At 37.1% G+C, this 15,572-nt stretch overlaps 1 protein-coding gene across 4 annotated transcripts in view; it reads right to left on the reverse strand.

Moving 5' to 3' along the window:
• CADM2 (cell adhesion molecule 2) overlaps nucleotides 1-15,572 on the reverse strand; it is a 548,264-nt gene that overhangs the window by 38,758 nt on the left and 493,934 nt on the right. For 2 of the 4 annotated variants that reach the window (XM_056493471.1, XM_056493481.1), the window contains one exon: nucleotides 4,810-4,929. The exons of the other annotated variants lie outside the window; for them this stretch is intronic. In XM_056493471.1, the coding sequence (XP_056349446.1) occupies nucleotides 4,810-4,929 (120 nt within the window). The remainder of the gene's footprint in view (nucleotides 1-4,809; nucleotides 4,930-15,572) is intronic. 4 annotated transcript variants of the gene reach the window in all.

Consider the following 15,572-nt stretch of genomic DNA (forward strand, 5'->3'; position numbering starts at 1 on the left):
CTTTGTTGTTTCTTTCTGTGCCAATATCTCAACCTGCCAAGTTATATTAATCAGTTTATAGGAAAGAAAAGTAAAATCACAAGGAAAGAACTGGCAATGCTTAGCATTTTTTGACAGGAAAAAGTAAGAGGACTACAAGTACTGCACAAGTAGTTCCTACATTTAAACTGCCTATAATGATACAGTTATTGTAGTAGGGTTGGGTGGGTTTTTTTGTTAATTTTTTTTTTTTTTAATTTTCAAAATTATTACATCCTCAAACTCCTCCTTATGCCACTGTAAACTCTAAGTTTATCTCCAGAGATTTCCTTTAAGGAATCTTTATTTTATACCAGAGTCAAACCCTATAAAAGCAAAGTAGATTATAACAAGGCAGGGATTTCACTGATATATAAATGTGTGCATTTTTTGGCTTTGTGGTCACCCTGACAAATAAACTCTGGATGTCCCCAGTGCCTGGGAGCAGCATCATGTCTGTGCTGCACACAACAACTTCTGGACATGTTTTTAGGCACTGCTATATAAAGCTCTGAACATTCTGGTACAGTCATCACCCAAGTGAGTCAGCTGAGCCTGAATCACCCTGATGTGTGTGATCAAACTGAATGGATCTGTCTGCTGAGATTGGGATGCTCTGGCATTGTGACATTTCCACCTGCTTGGGTGGTATTGGTGGAGGTGAGATTTATTCTTCAGTAATAAACTCAAAATAAACAAGTTTTATAACCTCTTTGACTTTTTTATGTTCCTTGATAGAAATAGGATTTAAACAAAACAAAAGAAATGTTCTGTTTGTGTGTGTGTGTGTTTGTGATTAACAAAATGACAGCCCAAGGGAAGGTTTTCTGTACATTTGGGGTGCAACCTTTTCCCCCCTGTGAATCCAGAAACTCAGAGCTGCTCTGACTTGAGGTGGCTTTTCCTAGACTGTTAATCACACTCCCTCTCCACCTACAGGACTTGGAAAGGTTGGCACAGCACCACCCAAATCAGCTTTACACTAACAAGGCATTTCTCCAATGGAAGCATCCTTTGTTTCACTGTTGGGACAAATCCACAATCCTCTTGTGCCTCTTCCCAATCATAAAAGGGAAAAAGTGCATGGATCCATGCACAGCCTTCACAAATAACATTTGATAGAAGGACATCTACTCATACAGTGCATAATTATTCTTTCAGTAGTCCTCCAGATTTGTTTCTTCTCATACATTTTATTCTCATTTTGTTGTACATTCCTCATCACGGTTATTAGGCTTTAAGATACCCTTGACAAATATATAAAGGGCAATATTCCTCACTGGCATCAAATTATGTTTAGGGTTTTTTGACTTAGTAGGTAATGTACCAGCAAAAGAATAATTAATTCCTGAAGGACTGAGCACAAAAACAAGCATATATTTGTCTGAAAAAGTGAAAAGTTTGTCTAAACTGAAAGTTTATGAATTATCATGCTGTCATCCAACTGGATCAGTAGCTTTTTTCATGTTGTTTACTAAATGCCAGGCAAATTAGGACAGCAATGAATCACATGCTTCCAGAATTAACTGATGAATTTTGGAGATTTTTGTCCTGTAAATTAAAGTTTTTGGTAATGAGAAGGTACAATAATCAGAATTCAAAATGCCTTGGATACACAGATTCCATTGGCTTTTTATTCCCTGAATCTTATGCCTGAAAAGACATTTCCTGTGACTGGATGTGAAGCAACACATACTCAAAATGCACTATGTCAAAGTCATGCACAACAGAGGAGTGTCTGGCAAAACTCACCCAAGGAGATTCTTAAGCATTAAGCACTAATTTTAGAACAAAATCTAAATCTGTCTAGAAAGTTTATAATGCCAGCTGTGGGTAACCATGTTAAAGGATATTATTAAATAGCATTCACTACCCTACAATCTGGGGAAAAAGTGTTTCTTTAAGGCACGATCCATCAAAGCAAGACAAAGAGAAAAAAACAAAACAAAACATGATATTTGAGAATATATGGATAGTTTCTCAACTTAATGTCCTTATAAATTCTTTCACGTCAAAAATCTTACTGTAATATGAAGCAGAGTTGTCAAAGGAAAATATGTTTATGTGGTACTTTTTGCTCAGCTAGCAACAGATAGTAGTGAAAAACCTGACCTTCTCTGAAATGGCTCTTATGTCATTCTCTGTGGGGTGGGTGCTCTGACACTGGAGATGAGGCTCAGTCTTGTATTTCAGGAGGGCAGAACTCCACAGCAGGCACTGAAAGTCTGTGAACATTATTTGTTTATGGGTTCAAGAAAGAGAGGGGATGAGGAGACCCAAGGAAATGCATCTTGTCCAATTCCCTCTGCCATGGGAATCAAGCACTTTGAAAGAAAGGAGCATGAAGGAAGTCATAGAACTTAAATTGCTGAATATCTGAAGTCACTGTCTGCATTGCATTTACAAAGTGTCTTCACTAAATGTCTTTGCCACTAATTCAGGGAATCATTTCCCCACTGAACTTGGAAATTAACTCTTCATCAGAGTCATATTGGCTTCTGTTTTGAAAGCAAAACCAAACAAACTGTTGCCTTTAGCTTCCCTGCAGAGCATATCTATAATTTTCTGTCCTTGTTCTTTGATCTGTCTCCATTTGTGGACAATTTTCACAGTGACACCTCCCCCTACCCCCATCAGAAACAGCACTCCAGTTGTCTTCCACTGTTGGCTAAAATACCAATTAATTCAGCCTTGTCCTCAGTATTTACAATTGATTTCTTTATTTTTGTTATTCATCTAGTGTATTTCTAAACACTTTTGTTAAATTTCTCACAACTTGCTCATTTCATTCTGCACCTGGTTTCATGCCTGTTTTCCTGTTCCTTCCACATTGATATCTTCCATGATTTATGTCTATAGCAACCTCTTGTTTTCGTGTTTTTGTGAGGTTTGATATCTTAGATTGTTAAAAAACCAACTTCATTAGTTTATCATGTGCCCTACATTTTCTCTGCATTGGGTTAAACTATCATTTTCCTTTCAATGCAAGGTTTTGAGGAAATGGACTTCCCACACTCATTTGTCCCTTCAATTATCTCCCCAACAAACTCTATCTACCACTTCCTTGAGGTTGAAGTGGTCTCATCTTTTCAGCCATTTTGCTGCATTCACTTCTTTCTTTCTGGGAAAAGTGAGTGCTCATGTTTCAGCAATTGATCACCCAATTTCCCTTCTTTTACTTTCTATTAAAGCAGCATCTCTGTAAATGTAGCATCAAATTGCATGCATTCCCCCATGTATTAGAGCTGAAATTTAGAAGAGAGTTCTCCTGTTTCAGACCATTCTATTGATGCTGGACACATAAATAGTGAAAATGAACACTCCATAGGAAAGCAAATGAGGCCCTAAACCACACTTAGGAGGTGAGACAATGCACTAAAAACATCAGTACAATCATAACAATGACAGAGTTACAACCACATAACAAACAAAAGAAAACAATTCATGAAGGGCAGAAAACATCAGCACAGCACACCAAGAGCATTGTCCTTCCAGGATGTGAGCCCTCAGGAATTTGGAAGCTTCTGTGCTTTACACAAAACTCCCTTTTATAAAGACATGACAATTCCTATCATTCTGTTCCTTTTCAGGAAATGTTCTTGCAGCCTCTCAGACCCATGAGCAATGGGCTGTTTTCCATGGTCTAGTTTTCTCTTTCTGAAAAAAAAAAGACCACTACAACACTTCTTCTCTTCATTAAAATAATAGTAATTTCACATTAAAAGTGACATTAAAGATTAAAAAATCTAATTTTAGGTTTGATGTCAGTTTATCATATGAAGGGCACATTATTAAAATATCTGTGCCATGTGGAAGAAGAATTTAGGTGATCTGACACCATCACAATCTTTATTCTTGCAAGATAGGCAGGTCACTACAGCTGACTAATAGCAACACTTCCAGAAAGAAAAGATTTCATAACTGTCTTAACTTTCCTGGCCTAACTACACCTCATCATGTCAACACTAGCAGTGTGGTAAAAGAATATAATTTCCTCTGTTCTTGTGCAGTGAAAGCTTTCAAGAGACCACAGAGGAACCTTCTGCCATTTAATTTACCACAAGAGATTTGTAGCTACCCAGAAGATGATAATCTGCAAAACCTTCTGCAGACATCTTCCCTATTTAACAGTTATCTGATCAGCCACTGAATAAAAAAGTAAAATAACCTTTATATTTTGCTCATAAAGAAATGAAGCATTACTTGAAGCTATAACAGAAAAAAACCCCAACAGATGGGGGTCAGGGAGGGGAGAGAGAACTCTTAGCTCATTTACTCTAGCTCTGGTGAGATAACAACACCCCTAAATTAGGAATGCCTTAAACTGCAAAAGGCTAACAAGGATGATGCAATGCAATGCCTCTTTGTTATCAAGCAAGATTTCATCAACAGAAATTCCAGTGCTGAGACACCTAGCTCATTTCAAATGGTAGCACCCAAAATAACCAGTCTTAAAAGGTCATGTTTATTTAAAAATAGCTTGCTTGCATTTTACATCAGAGCTAATTTACTAACCTTAAAAAATTAAATGCAAATGTATACAAATAATTTAAGCATCCTGTCAAAGTTCACATGCACACTGCTAGAGCAATGACAACATTCAAGGTCATATGATATCTTTCTTAACCCACAAATCACCCTGTGGATTATTCTGTTAAATATATAGTGAAGTGAAACGTTTGCACCCTCTCTTTAGCAATTTCCATCCTTGTTAAAAAAAAAATAAAATTAAAGCTTGAATTTCCTATTTATCATGTGCTTCCCAGGCCATAACAAAGAAGGGTACTGTACCTCTGATGCTGGTGGCTGTTGCAGATGTGGTTGTGCTGGCTTTTAAGGCTACATTGGTTGTGACTGTTGCAGTGGTAAGGGAGGGGATGACAGTAGTGGGAAGCAAAGTGTTGAAAACATCTGGTGAGTGGAAACAAAAAAAAAAAAAAAATAAAATCATATCATGCAAACAAAGGAGAACAATAATAGTGGTTTAATTTGTAAATACAAGCATGTTGAAAATGACTAAATTAAAACATGATTAACATAAATTATTACAGGTACAGCAGAGTACCTTTAAATTCTTGACATTTATCACTCTCAATTTTTATAGTCAATCTTTGAGTACATGAAATTTAAAACTCTGTTAAAATGACCACATTTCCACAGAAAGAGAGAGTGACAATTTAAGTGGCAAGAATCCATTTCTTCGCTGAGCCATTTTAAATGTCTCACGTAGTGGAAACCATACACAGATGAAACATGCTGTGTCAGAGTGGGAGATGGAAAAAACAACACCATCATGCTAAAATAAACACACACATGTTAACGAGAAATGGCTGCATGTTAAAACACCCACTTTCAGACAGACTCAATGAAGGGAAAAAGGGGAGAAAATGCTACTAACTATAAGAGCTGCTTTTTCCGGATTGCTTTTCTTCTTCCCACACATTTGCTTAAGACACAGTTGTCTGCTAAGATCCAGAGCAGAGTATATTTCAAAATCTTTACCCTAATTGGCAGGCACAGTCATCTTTCAGTCATCCTTAATGCTCACAATTTATTGTTAGTACACATCAGTGCTTTTCTAAAACACCTTCAAACCAAAAATCAGAAATGATAAACATATTACTGATAAAAAAGCATGCAAATCAGAAAAAATCCATACATAAAATGATGACAGCATCCTATAAAACCCTGCAGGTTTTGCTCAAGCAAGTTCAGGTATGCCAGGATTGGGAGCCTGACTGCTTCTCTGCAGAGAAACCAACAACTCCTGATGCAGAAGGCTCCAGTGCAGAGCAGAACATAACCAGATGTACACATAGAAAATACTTTGATTACACTGCCAAAAGCAATAAAGACCAATAGGACTTTGCTTATAAGGTGATTGCAGTTTTTAAAGAACAAACAAACAAGAGCTCTGAAGAGAACTGGAGAAAAGCACTTCTGAGGAGACATAAAAGGCATCTGGCATTTTTCAGATTATTTATATTGCAGGTTTGAAAGGGAAGGACTCATTTCTCAGCAGCTGATGGTGAGTAACCCATTCCATACTGATTTCACTGAAAATATTTCTGAAGGGCGCTATTTAGTGCAATAAAAGAGCAAAAATCTGACCCACAATCTGTCTTCCCTTGCTGTGGAAAGAAATGCAATTGGTCCCTGAGTACCATCAATTCTGACTGAAATCAATGGAAGCTGAAGTAGCTCAGAGCTTTTCAGTATTGGGCCCTACAGAACACACTTCAGACACAGGGTCCTTGAGATCAACACTGCATAATTACCCTCTTAAGGCTTCAAAGTAGCACACTTACCTCATTTCCATGCTGGATGACAGATTATTTTCCAAGTTTAAAAGTCTCCTTGTTAGTTAATATCTATGTCACCTACTATTTCTGTATTCATCTAGTTTTGATAAAAAACATCACTACACTCTCTGGAATCTACACTTGTGTGATGTTCTACTTCTGAAGCCATCAGAAAACAGTGTCAGATCCATCTTTCATCTGTAAGCTGATTTTTAATCTAATGTACACTGATATTTAATCAAATTCCCAGTGTAAAATATTCTCAAGACAGAAAAATTAGAACAGGCTTTTAAAAACCCTCCCAGTTGTAGCCATATTAATCACCAGGAATAATGATAATATTACCTGGAATGTGAGTCCCACAATAATGAAATAGAACTGAGTATAACAAGCATTAGAAATAAATTAACATGTTAAAAAGATACATGTCACATATACTGATCTATGCAATTTCTTCTCATAAAGGGAAACTCCTTCCCTGATAAGTATCTGTTAAAAATTAAAGCAAAGAGAAAAAAAAACTCCACCTACTTCATAAGGAGAGCAAAACCTTGTTTATTAGAAAAGATTTATACATCATCCTTGTATGTAAAACTAATTAATGTGACTCATGGTTCCATTCATTATCTTTCTTAAACACCAATTACTTAAGACTGCAATGACAAGTTATAGTTTTATGACAGTGTTATCCAATTTGCAATCACTCTGTTTACCTATTTAACCAAATAATAACTTACATGAGTCACTGGTGAACTTAGAACTTTATGTTTTCTCTTCTGATTGAAGCATTTCAAACAAGATTTCTTATTTAAAATGAAAAGCTATCTAGGAAGTATTCTAGCTAACATGAACTAGGATATGTCAGTGTCTTAATACAGATGTGATCTCATCAGATTAAGAATAATGAAAACTTGTGCAGGAATTATTTTCCTGATGAAAGTCATAAACTCTGATGGCAAACATCGAAGTAGAAGCCTGGCAGAAGCCTCAAAGAAAATATCTCTTCTCAAAAGGGATGCAAAAACAAGGATTAGCATTTGGTTTCTTTCCAGAGTGAGGTGAAATGCACCATGCAAACCATGCAGATTGCTTTGTCCACAGCAATACCAGGACCTGCTCCTAAAGACCACAGCACAAGAGAAACCAGGAATCAGCAGCCTGAGGAGCATTGCACTGCCCAGGCAATGAAATCTGAGTCTGTTCTGGACTCTAGAAAGGTTTGGTTGGTACCAGCTGAGGTTCGAGGCTCTGCTCAGTGGAATTACTTTATTAACAACATGAGAGTCTGCAACAGGAATGTGCAAAGTAACCAAATAGCTCATAGCTCTCCAGACAGCACTTTTTGGAATGACTGGACCACATCCCATCCTTAAATCCTACTCTGGACAGCCCAGATCCAAGCACAGCATTCTGAAATGATCCCCAAGTTGAGAAGATTTGTGTGCATGCTGACTCTGATGGAAACATTCCTATCAGTTCTTCCAAGATTTATGGATTCTCATGAGAACTTTGTCTTTGCCTTGAAAAGGCTTTTGCATAAGAGAATACAGACTATGCAGTTCAAGAAATAAACTAGAAGTACTGTCCAGTGCTCCTCAGTCTATCATGCATTGCAGGTGTAGGAGGCAAATGGGTTTGGAAGCTCCCAAAAGCACATAGAGTATGGATTAAAAAAAAAAAAAAAAAAAAAAAAAAAATACTTAACAGCACAGGCTTCTGCTTAAGCCATATGGATCACTGTGCTCCCTAGAGGGTGTGCTGCTCCATTTCTTGCCAGAAAGGGAATTACAATTTGACCTGCTTCTAGTCCTGCAGGACTTTTTTTGCAAACCTGTCTTATTTCACTAGCAAGGCACACATTGTCATCAGAGCTCCCTGCTGGCAGCTGCTCAGAACATCCTATCAAAGGGACGACATAGATCTGTCCTCTTGAGCTGTCTGTCAGGGAGGATCTTAACAGGATGGATTTGCAGATTTCTGCCCAAGAAAGCTGTGCTGGAGTGAAACTGAATTCTGCTCCCTTGTCTTGCAGTTTCTGAATCTAGTTGTATACAATGTTCAGCTGTAAATCAATCTTTGTTTATGACTCTCCTGCCACTAAGTACCAAGGATCATTATGACCAAGAGACCTTGCAGAGTGCAGCTTTTTAATTCAAGTAGCCATACCCAAATCACTGCACCAGATTACTATTTCAATAATACTAAGGTATTAATCCTTAGCCTCCTGTGAAGCAGAAAATAGCTATATTTTGCAGATGGGGAGCCAAAGAGGATAGAAAAGCCATGCTCAGGAGATCTAGAAGTCAAGAAATAATTGTCTCCATTAATTTTGAAACCTCACTTCTAAACTGGGTGTTTGTTGACAGACAGATATTCAGTCAAAAATCCAATAACGTAATTAAGTTGGTATTAGCTTCATCATCTTGCTAGCTTTGAAATGCAAACAGCTCATGGAGAACTAATTGTTTCCATAAAAGCTGTTGGAAATAGAAAAGGACTTGACCTTCACACCAAGGGACTCACAGAAATCCTTTGACACTTCTGTTCCAGAGGTTATCCAGGTGAGGCTTGAACTGGAATTTGGTGAGAATTTCCTGCTTGCTTCTCCTTCCTCCCTGAATTGATGCTGTGCTCTCCTTGCTAAGGCAGAAGACATCCATCCATTTAAGTGCAGGGAGCCTGGATAATTTACTCTTCCTGCCAATTTGGCCCTGAGCATTTTTACTCTCCATTTCCAAAGAAATGAGAAATGGTTCTGTTTGGTTTAGTGGGCTTATGTGAAAGATAGATCTGACCTATTGAAAATATTTGACTTTTTTTTGATAAAAACACAACCGATATTTTGACATGACTGAGCACAAATCAGACAACAATAGCTGCAGTTGATAAAAATGTAAAGGCTTTTGTTTCAAGCCTGACAAAGGCTGACAGAAAAATTAAAGGACAGAGTGATAATGATGGATGGTCCTTGCTGTATTTTGACTGAGAATGAAAGAAATTTTAAGTGGTAAACTGAACTGAGTGATGACCTACCTGGGAAACAATCTCACTACTCTGTGAAAAATTTAATCAGTCTGTGGTATGTAGCACTAAATAATTTAGCAAGGTTTAAAACTCAAAGGGAGCTGCATTTACCTTGCTCCAAGAAAATGAGATTGAACAAAAGGATCACTCAGCTTGAACATCATGTGCCAATAGCTCCTTAGCACTCAGACTGAATGATCATGAATGCTCATGGACACAAGGTCAAGGGGTTCTTTTTACTAATTGATTCAGATTTATGAAACTCTGAAATGGCAATTATGTGCTTGACATTTGGGCTAGCAAATCAGATGTCATTAAAAATACCCAAACCCTTTTAACAAAAGCTCCATGTAAATCTATATCTTTAGTTATACCAATAAAGTCTTCTAGTGGATGAATTCATATTGCAAGATATACAGTTAGACTGAAATGACTAGAAATCAGGAACTGGAAAAAACAATAATTTTCTTATAGAAAGTTCTATAGCTTGCTTGTTCATTTGTGTTTGGTTTTTTCATTTTATTCCCCTATTTCAAAAGCAATAGGTTTCAGTAGCAAATGAAGGAGGATAAAGTTTTAAAAGTTACAGCTAAAAAAGCCTGTTTCCTTCTGCTCTCAGAGCCAAGCAAAAACTTGGAATCAGCACATCCCTGGCCCAAATACTGTCCTTAGAAAGTTAAGAATATAACTCAAAAGAACAAAGCCCATTTCAATATTAGCATTTAGTACTGGCAGGATGCTGTCATCCCAAATCACTGAGGGTCTGATATCACACTGTGGCACATTTTACAACACACACTCTGACCAGAATTGCCTATGACAAAACAAAAAATGTGATGAATATGAAAAAACAAGGTGTAGTAGCAAGTTATTTCTGATTATGCCATCTCATTTGACACTGAAATATGAAGTTCACTTCCCTGAATTGTCTGGAAAGGACTCCTGTAGTGAGTATCTCATTTATTTTGTGCACCAGAGCAACAGCAGGACTCACAAAGACCACAGGTGTGTGATTTTCCACCAGCAAAGCCAGGTCAGGCTCAGGACAGATGTGAGAGCTGCCAGAAAACAAGCAGCTGTGGATGTCAGAAAGGTGAGAAGGAAGAAGCAGTGGGAGGGAAGTTCCCCAGTGTGGTAGGAAGACATGGCAAGGGAGGAGAAGTTTGCAGGGCTGAGAGCAGTGACTGGCTTTGACTTCTCCCTCAAAGTGCATCTGCCCAGATCCTCAGCAGAGCTGGAAGGCAGGAGGGGTATTTAGGGTATTAAGGATATTTAGGTATAATCCATTTCTTCTGTGGGCACCCTAACAAGCAGAATATGCTGAGTAGAGGCAGCACCCACTCTTTGCTTGCACAGATCAGAATCTAGGCTTTAGTAGACACTGGGACTATGTGCTTTTTAATGTGCACTTGCTAAAAATTCTAAGAGTAGCAATAAAGTAAAGGTATTTTTTAAAACAGGATATTAAACCATGACCTTTCTGCACAGCACCAGAGGTTGCCACAAATTTGGCTTTGTCACCTGGAGACTGGAGCAGACTGCTGCACTCTCAGTGGGTGGAGCTGCACAGAGGGACCCCAGGAATCCTGAATCAAGCATTTCACAGGAAATTATCTGACATGAACATCTGAGTTCTGCCCTGGCGGCTCAGCTCTCAAATTGTCGGGTTTGGCCTTGAAGCCCTCAGTGCTTACTTCAGGGATGGTTTTGCTCCCCACAGCACTCCCCTGGGTTTGCCACCAGCAGAAGCACTCTGGCTGCAGCTGCAGGAAGCAGAAGGAGGAGTTTGCAGGGAAGGGCTGGAGATGCTGGAGCACGCTCCCGTTTCACCGCCCGCCCTTCTCGCTGCTTGCCACAGCCCAGACACTCACACAGCTCCCTGAACAATAAAATGTGGCACAATGTACTGTCTCACAAGGTATTTACCTATTGCTGCTCAGTTTTGGGGGGGAAGATTGTGTTATCTGCAGCATTTGGACTGTAGGAAGCTAACAGGGTGCAATGCCTTGTTGCTTTATTTCTATTTGTGCTAAAGCCAGGTTACACACACAGATCTCCTAAAAAGGATAACTTTAACAAAATGATCACTTAAACACGTAATTAAATATTGAAAATTATTTTAGTGCAAGAAAAATTTAAATTCTCAAGTAGGACAATTATTTAATATTGATGATTCTGTTTTCAAACCTTCTAAGTTTTACTTTATTAATGGTTATTAGTGCAAGATTCACCTATAAGGACAAATCAAACCAAGCATTAAACAGAAAGATTAAGCTTCAATATTCTGGAGTGTTATTAATATAATACATATTACAATTTACTCCAGAAGTACTGTAAGACCTAACTTTTTCCCCAAACTTAGCAAAGTTTTGCCAGCAGTTACAAAATGTCCTTTCCAATTCAATAGTAGTATTAATAACAAAGCCTATTGTTTTAAAGGAGTTGATCTGTGTTGTATAAAAGCCCATCTTTCTTATTAATTTAGCTGCAAGTTCTGCAGTGAACCTTATGCAACTTGCATGAAAGAAGCTAAGTGAAATTTGCAGGGCATGCAATAGGCTAAGAAAAATAATTTGGTAATTCAACATTTTAAATAAACAAAAAGTGTTAGAGCACTGTTTGTGACCACAGCCACAAATGAAGGCACCTTACTCATAAAAAAGCATATGTATTATATATATATAGGGACTTGATTTTGTTCACAGCTCTACATTAACAAATATAAACACAATAAAAAATGGACCTCTGCCTTGAAGATGTATAAGATCATTTTTTGGGCAGTACAGACCAAACTTTAGGGAAAAAAGAGACAGTATTATTCCCATTTCACAGGTGGAGAAATGAACACAGAAGAATTAAATGGATTGTCTTATATTTTACAGACTTCTGAGCCTGACAGGGGAGTTCAGAACAGATCTCCTGAGGCTCATTTTAATACTCTGCTAAAAAAACCAAACAAAACCAAAAATCAAAACCCCTCAAAATTGCACTTAAAAAAGCAGTTATCCATATACCTGCAGTGCCAATTTCACTGCATTCAGGACAAAATGTTACCACAAAAGCCACCAAACATCTTGTATGAATAAAGCCAGCACAATTTTCCCCAGAAGCACACCATTCTATCAATATTAATATGGTGTTCTAGGACCATTGCCACTGCTTAAAAATCACATTAAGGCTGTGATGTTCATTTTTATTCTTTTTAAGTAAGCAGACAAGCCATATTTCCTTGTTTTTCCAAGCCATAAAATAGGAGTATTCAAAATTAAATGAAATAAAGTACCAGCAGCTGGCCCTTGAAAACCTATAAGGAAAAGCTAATGCACAATACAAATTCAGACACCAGCAGCCTTGAACAAAGATGACAGCTTTCTCAGAATGACACTTCACTCTTTCTGCACACATATAAAAAAAAATAAATTCAAAAAGCTCAGCCCAAATTGCACTGAGAAAAAGAAGGTAAAAAGAATTTTCCAAAATTTCCTTATTTAAGGACATGTGTTGAAACTAAATAGAGGTAAACAGATTGTTGATCTCTATTTTATTACAGTTGCTACTTTTGTTTCTCAGAGAAACTCAGGGCAAATCAATGAAGTTGCATAAACAACTCCAAACTCATGGCAATAATTCTAAGGTTAGTAAACAGAGATAACAGGGACTGTCATCTATTCTAAATAAGTTTATTTCAAAGTAAAATCAAAGGGTTCCAACACTAATCTGAAACACTTTATCACAGTGGGATTGCTGTATCTTATTGAAAATCACCTTGGCAAAGTGACTGGCACTGTGCAACCTAAAACACAGATTTTTGCACTTCATTGCACTGTCTCTGACTAATACACTGAATTCTCACATCCCTATCACCAAATTACCCTACTTGAGAAAATAAGGCCCTACATTTCCAGCTGTCAATCTTTTATGCTCTTTTTTTTGGGGGTTTTGAGGTTTTTTGTCCCCAAATACACAAAGTCGAATTTTTCCATGATTCTTTGGCTTTGTATAATGCATAACTATGAATGGTGGGATCCATGCAATTAAGACTTAATTTTGCTAAAATTTCCCAGCTTCCCTTCAGGCTGGCAGATATTTAGTACCTTAACTATTGTGCCATCAAGCAGGATAGTTCACCAGTGGAAATCACAGGGTTTTTTTAATAAATAATGCTTGATCATATCTGCTCATTTATTTTAAACAAAGTGATGCACAAAGCAGTGCAAAGAGATTTCAGCTCCTGCTCCAAAATGATGAAAACCACCCAGAGCTCTCTTCCATCAAGCACTTCAACATGCCAGCATCCCTCTGTCCTCCCTGCTTCCCACCAGTCAAGAGTTGGGAAACCTGCAGAAAATATCAACTACAGAACCACTGGGGGAAAAAGAAACCCACTGGTGCAGTGACCCACAGCAATATCTGAAGAATAAACACTTTGCCCACTCCTTGAGTTTTTCTTTGCCAAACTTTCTTCTGTCCTTTCTCTGCCTTTGTTTTTTTTTTGTTTCTGCATTTGCCATGAGGATTAATAATGGCAGTTTCAGCTGGAAGATAAATAGTTTGTGATTGCAGCATAGAGGATTCCATTTTAGAGGAAGGGCTAAAGACAAGTTTGGTCCCACCACAAATTTAGATTGAACCTATGCTGTGAAGAGTGATGTCAGGAAGGTTTTTAAGTTTTGTTTAGGAATATTTCACATTATTGTCAGTTTGAATACTGAAAGAATGAAATACTGAAAACAAGTGGAGAAATACCTTAGTTGCTCTAAGAAAAATGTCAATTAATCTAAGAAATATTTTATTGAATATTTCTCCTCTATATAACAGAGAAATGTAGGCTAAGATAAACTCCAGAAAAATTCATCAGGTAATTAATAATTTAAAAATTAAACAGCAAAAATAGAATAATTATTACTAATAGATATTAATATAAAGTTATGGGTGTTAGAAACTCATGGTGCAAGAAAGGCTTCAATTTAGAAAAATCACTAAGTCACTTTAATATTGTATTTATGGTTTGGGTTTCCTGAATAATAAATTATCTAGCTGGAAACAAAAGATCATTAACAACTGTTAGACTATAACTTCATCATTTGTCTCAAGTGAAATTACTGAGTTAATATTTTCTTCATGAAGATTACTTTGATGTTCATAGACATGGCAACTTTACAAGCTGGCATCTCAAAAAAAAAAAAAAAGGATAAATTGAAGTAAAGTTCAGGAAAATTTGGGGTATGATAAATAGCAAAAGGGGAAAAATTAGAAAGCAATCTTTGCTACTACAAATCAGTGATAATAAACTCAACAATGGTGAAGGTCAGTTAAAACAGTCAAAAAAAACCCAAAAGCAATGTATTTGGTATATCCACACAATCTTTTCCTTTTCAGAAATCCTATTACAACTATCATATCAGCCAATAATATGTGCATAAAGAAAATCAAATATTTTCAAGAGTTATGCACTATTAAAGACATTATCCAAAACCACAGGTGTTATATAACACAATCACTTCATTTTAGAAGTTTTCTTGAATGAGAAACAGTATTTTAATGTAAAAATGTAGAAGTGCCAAGCATATTCCCCAGAAGTTTTAGTGTGGTTTGGAATGTTATTTTCTTGACCTTTCCAAAATACTTTTAAGCTTATCTGGAAAAAAAATTTGTATCTTATTTTTCTAAAGTCATCATAAATGAAGAAAGATCAGTTCATACAGCTCAACTATACAGCCCACTATTCAAGTATTTATCAAGAAAAAGCAATTTCAAAGTAGCTGCCTTGAGAGTGTTCAGGGATAATAGTTGGACAATTCATCCATAAAATTAAGCCAACAACTCCACCACAAGTTTCTTGACAGACTTCTCATACCTGAAAATATCAACTAAACACTATTCTTTTTCAGCCCAGAAACAAAAGGTCTGTTGCACAATTTCTTAATTCATCTGACTGCAGGAAAATCATCTGCATTGTGCTTTAAAGTCTGGATCACCTCTTCCAGCCCAACCAAAACTCTTCTGGAGAAGTCAGCTTTAATGTTGTGGTAATGATTTAATGCCTTAATGTCAGTTTACAGCACTGGTGTAAAATTAGAGTATTTCAACACAATTTGAAGGGCTGTCCTTTGAAGAAGATAGCTTGGGGGAAGGAAGGCTTTTGAGACTGAGCAAGTACTCATGAGCATGCTCTTATATTTATTTATTTTCCAGCTGAAAGCCCAGGCTCCTTTTTTTCTGCAAGTT

The sequence above is a fragment of the Oenanthe melanoleuca genome, chromosome 1 (genome assembly GCF_029582105.1).
Source record: "Oenanthe melanoleuca isolate GR-GAL-2019-014 chromosome 1, OMel1.0, whole genome shotgun sequence".
NCBI lineage: Eukaryota > Metazoa > Chordata > Aves > Passeriformes > Muscicapidae > Oenanthe > Oenanthe melanoleuca.